Genomic DNA, 4,432 nt, shown 5'->3' on the forward strand with positions numbered 1-4,432 from the left:
GTGACAGATATCACAAATGGCGCATATTCTGGACCTAGTCTACCAAGAACATACAAGATGTAATCTTCATCATCAACTGGTCTAGATGCCATGGCCAATTGATCTGCAATAGTTTTAGCCTTTAAGAGGTATTCTGACATTGTGTCACTGCCCTTTTTCATTTGATGGAGTTGCATTCGAAGTTTCATGATCCGTGCCTTTGAATGGCCAGCAAACGTTGCAGCAAGATGATCCCACACTTCTCGAGATGTGGTGAGTCCTACGACTTGAGCAGGAACAGATTCTGTTAATGAGGAAATGATCCAACTTAGTAGCAGTTGGTCTTGGCGATGCCATGCTATGAATTCAGGATTGATGTCTAGAGAGTTTTTATCTGTAAATTTAGATGGACATAGATTTGATCCATCCACAAACCCCATCAAGTCATATCCTTTTAGCAATGGCAAAAATTGTGATCGCCATACGAGGTAGTTTGTTAGTGATAATTTGGTTGGAAGATATTGATGGATGTTGGTCGGAATGGTGGAGGAAATAGAAGTCGCCATAGTTGAAATATTGTGCAGAGCGTGAGTGCTCTGATACCATGTGAAAGTAAATAATATAAAGGAAGAGAATTGTGCTCTTCTTCTCTTGCTCTTACAGAGAAAGAAGGCTTTGTATTTATTTAGATAAGAGATTACAGATCACATCTTTTGATTGATACAACCAACTGGATTTTCTATGTTTAGAATATGATTCACACTAATTTGGTGCTGAAATCAAGCAAGATATCTATGGATTGAATCATTGGTAATCCAAGAGATATGATTCAGTCCACTTTCCTTAACCATTCAACTTTCCTTAACACTCTCCCACACATTTAACCCACTTTACAACTTGCAGATTTATTTACGAAATCCTTGGCATCGACACAACATCATTTTGTTTCAGGCAAATTGATATTGATTGATCTCCCACATCAGTTTGAGAGGGGCTGTAAGATCCCCTAATAAGATCTCCTATATTCTCTAATCTTGTAGAGTAATTTCCAATTTCCTGTAAGTTGCTATTCTTGTACATAAACAAATGTGTAAAGTAAAGTCTATATATGAAGAAGAGTTCTCTGAACCTAGAGTAAGGTTTCAAATTCACCAAAAGGGGTTCCATTGTTCTTCTCTCTTCTTTCCTTTTTCTTATATATGGATTATCAGAAAGGTAATTCCAAAGTTTTCCTTGGATTTTGTGAAAGAATAGCCTGTATAGGATTGAGATCTTAGGATAGATTATGGGAGAACCACTGGTGTGGATTTTATGCCCTTAAAGTGAAACTTTCAATTATATTTTCAAACTCGCAAAAGAAGCTAAAGCCTATTGTTGGTTTTCTTACAAGGGTAGGGGATGAGCTATCTTCAGATTTTGAGAATTACTGGAATATTCAATCTAATTCTAGCCTCATTGGACTTTTTTCTTCCATTCCCATCTTTCCCGAAGAGGAAGATTATAGGTCCAAGACTCGCTCTTGGGATGGACAATTCTTGATAAACTCTTTTGACCATTCTATGTGTCCTAATTATTTCTTAATGTTAGACTTTTTCCTACATCATCTATTTGGGGTTTAAATTAAACTCCTTCAAAGGTTCGCTTTTTCATTATTGGGATTGCAAGTTGGACAAAATGTTAACTATGGACAACTCATCCCTTAGTTTGGTGAATCCTCCAAACAATTTTTTTTTTTTTAATTGTAGGTATTCGGCAGAGATTTTGGACCATTTCTTTTCTATCATATAGTATTTTCAATAATGGGATCTTATATTATGTTCCTAGGCAAAGAGAGGATCATGTGAAGTCTGATTCCTTTGGTACAATGTCGGGGCATTTGGAAGGAATGGAACTGCAGTCTGCAGGTTCTTCGAAGGGAAGGACCACTCTTGTTCATCATCATCAACATTTTGAGTTTTTTTTATTTTTCTTTGGGCCAATCCTTTAGTAGGATGTTAGGGCAACGGCAATGAGTTGTATGGCCATTGTGTTTAGTTTCTGTATTTTTGTTTGCTCTAAGGAGGTCATATCATATGAAGATTTTACCAAAAGTATTTGGATTGCATTCAACATATCATGTTAACCACTAATTAAAGCCGAAATAAAGGATCATATTTATGTAAGATATGCAAATCTATAGTTATTTTTTTGAGAGAAAAATTAATGGCCTTAATTGAATCTTAAATCATACTTAGCCCTATTCCAATCCTAATAAGGATAATGTTATCCTTACAATCACTTTTATCTTCTCCACCAGTATTACTGCCACTATCATCCAAGCCTTATCCCAGAGATTTGGGATTAATTGATGTTCCTCTGTTCAAATCTAGCTAGAGCCATATCTTATATTATTGCAAAGTTTATCAGATCCGCTTTCACTACCGTAATTCACGATCATTTGGTTATTCCTTCATATATTTTTTTTGTAACATTTAACTTATACATTTCTTTTGACTTAGTTGTATTCATTTGATCTTTGTTGAACGTAACCAAATCATCTCAATCAATTTTTTTAGTTTGCCTCACATTGAAATTATTCCTGTATATTTGCGAATGCTTTCATCTCTAATCTTATCTCACAATACCCATATTAGCAAGTGATTGGCATGGGTGACAAGTTAGTAAAGTTGGATACATGGAAAACTTTGTCTAAAAGCATAAAATAAAATGTCTTTGATATCTGTCCCTAGAAAAGAAAGAAAAGGTGGAAAACCACATAATATTATTGATAGAAAGTCACAATATATAGGCAGAGCTAGCTCTTAATGTTCATCACCAACAAAACACTGACTTACTTATATTCAATCTCATACATTCAGTTCAGTTGGAGATCCAAAAGGTGAAAACGAAAAACAACAAATCAAGAAATAAAAATGGCCAAACCCAAAAGAAGAAGCAGCAAAACCTAAAGACATTGAAATGAGCCATGGTACTTGGTAGTGTCTTCTAAATTTTAGTAGTTATCAGGCTTGGAGGCAATGAAACTGATGCATTGCACTTGACGCTTGTTGTCGAATCCAATGATCCGGACGAAGGCATTGGGGTATTCTTTCTTGCACTCCTCAACCTCCTTCAGGACCTGTGAGGCTTCAGTACAACCAAACATGGGGAGCTTCCACATTGTCCAGTAGCGCCCATCATAGTAACCGGGGGTGTTTCCATGTTCACGGTAGACGAACCCTTTCTACTTACACATACATTAAATTCAAATTTTGTCAAATTGATACTCACAACATCAAATTGTAACTAAAATAGAGACTAATATAAGATGGCCTTTTATGTTAAACCATGGTTTTAAGTCTCGAAAAATGAAGTATATTTTCTCATTCATGAATGATACCGAGATGACTCAGAACGAGACAAGGGTGTTATTTCAGATCTATGAACCTGAAAGAAGAAGAAAATGGGGTAACTTGGTCTTCCCATCTCGTCTCATTCACAAATGATGGTGAGATGAGAGTCATCTCGGTTTCGGATGTGTTAATTAGGTACTTACCAAGTCGAATTCCAAGCAAGGAACCCATCCACTTCTAAGAAGGTATTCAACTTCCTTGGCCAACTGCTCTTGGGTGAGAGGTGGGAGGTAAGAGAGAGTCTCGAACTTCTTCAAACCGATTGGAGGCCACACCTACACTTGAAATTATCCAAGTAAATTAAAAAAATACCTAGTTAAAAATCTTAAATCGAAATAGATGTTAGAACATATATGATAACACTTCCAATAATAAAATAAAAGATATAACTTTAGACATAATTGAATGAAATTTAGTACCTGCATGCACCGGACTTTCCCACCATTACTAGGAAGGGAAGAGAAGTCATTGTTGACCTTTCGGGTGACGGGGAAGGCCGCAATCGACTTGAGGCCGGTGAAGGGTGCAACCAAACTAGCTTGAGCCTGGGGTGCACGGTTAACTGAGGCAACAGCCGACGATGAGATCATCGAAGAGGCCATATTTCTCTCCCTTTCTTTCTTTGCTACAAACTCTTCTAATTTTTTTATGTGGCGCTCTATTGCCTTATCATATATATAAAGTTGTAAACTTACCTCAATTATTTCATTCACATTTTTTTAATCCAATGGTCTCAAATTCATCTAGTAAATTAGAGACAACGGTTACCCATTGGATGAAGTGGGATGAGAAAATTGATTTTCACCCTTATCGTTTGGCACCCAACTCGGTGTGCCACGTGTCAAGAGCTCCTTAATCTTATCTGATCCTAGGTGTGGGACTTGAAATGTGTGATGGGTATTGGTTTATATTTGTCAGTCCTTTCTTAGCCCTTCGCTCTGTATTGCCCACACATTTCTTGAGAAATATCTTAATTTGTGCCTCGAAATTACCAAAATACCCACTAAGATTTGAATTGAATAATATACATTATGTCCAATACACTTAGGATTAGATAATTA

General features: G+C 36.5%; 1 protein-coding gene across 1 annotated transcript; it reads right to left on the minus strand.

The window, feature by feature from the left end:
- Positions 1-2,712: 2,712 nt before the first annotated feature.
- On the minus strand, positions 2,713-4,026 carry LOC147394480 (ribulose bisphosphate carboxylase small subunit, chloroplastic-like). Its single transcript, XM_086454306.1, has 3 exons — positions 3,791-4,026; positions 3,515-3,646; positions 2,713-3,202 (listed from the first exon to the last, which is right to left on the minus strand). Exons 1-3 carry the CDS (start codon positions 3,971-3,973, stop codon positions 2,972-2,974), a joined length of 546 nt encoding a protein of 181 aa, XP_086310432.1. The 5' UTR covers positions 3,974-4,026; the 3' UTR covers positions 2,713-2,971.
- Between the last annotated feature and the right edge of the window lie 406 nt (positions 4,027-4,432).

Source organism: Akebia trifoliata, chromosome 9 (genome assembly GCF_017979445.1).
Source record: "Akebia trifoliata isolate Shusen 1 chromosome 9, ASM1797944v1, whole genome shotgun sequence".
Taxonomy (NCBI): Eukaryota; Viridiplantae; Streptophyta; class Magnoliopsida; order Ranunculales; family Lardizabalaceae; genus Akebia; species Akebia trifoliata.

What these genes read in the sequence shown, in the direction of transcription:
- LOC147394480 (XM_086454306.1), bottom strand. Translation starts at nt 3,973, where the DNA reads ATGGCCTCTTCGATGATCTCATCGTCGGCTGTTGCCTCAGTTAACCGT. An exon ending in GGAAAGTCCGGTGCATGCAG is followed by an intron (nt 3,647 to 3,790) that starts GTACTAAATTTC and finishes TTTCAAGTGTAG; the next exon opens with GTGTGGCCTCCAATCGGTTT. An exon ending in CTTGCTTGGAATTCGACTTG is followed by an intron (nt 3,203 to 3,514) that starts GTAAGTACCTAA and finishes ATGTGTAAGTAG; the next exon opens with AAAGGGTTCGTCTACCGTGA.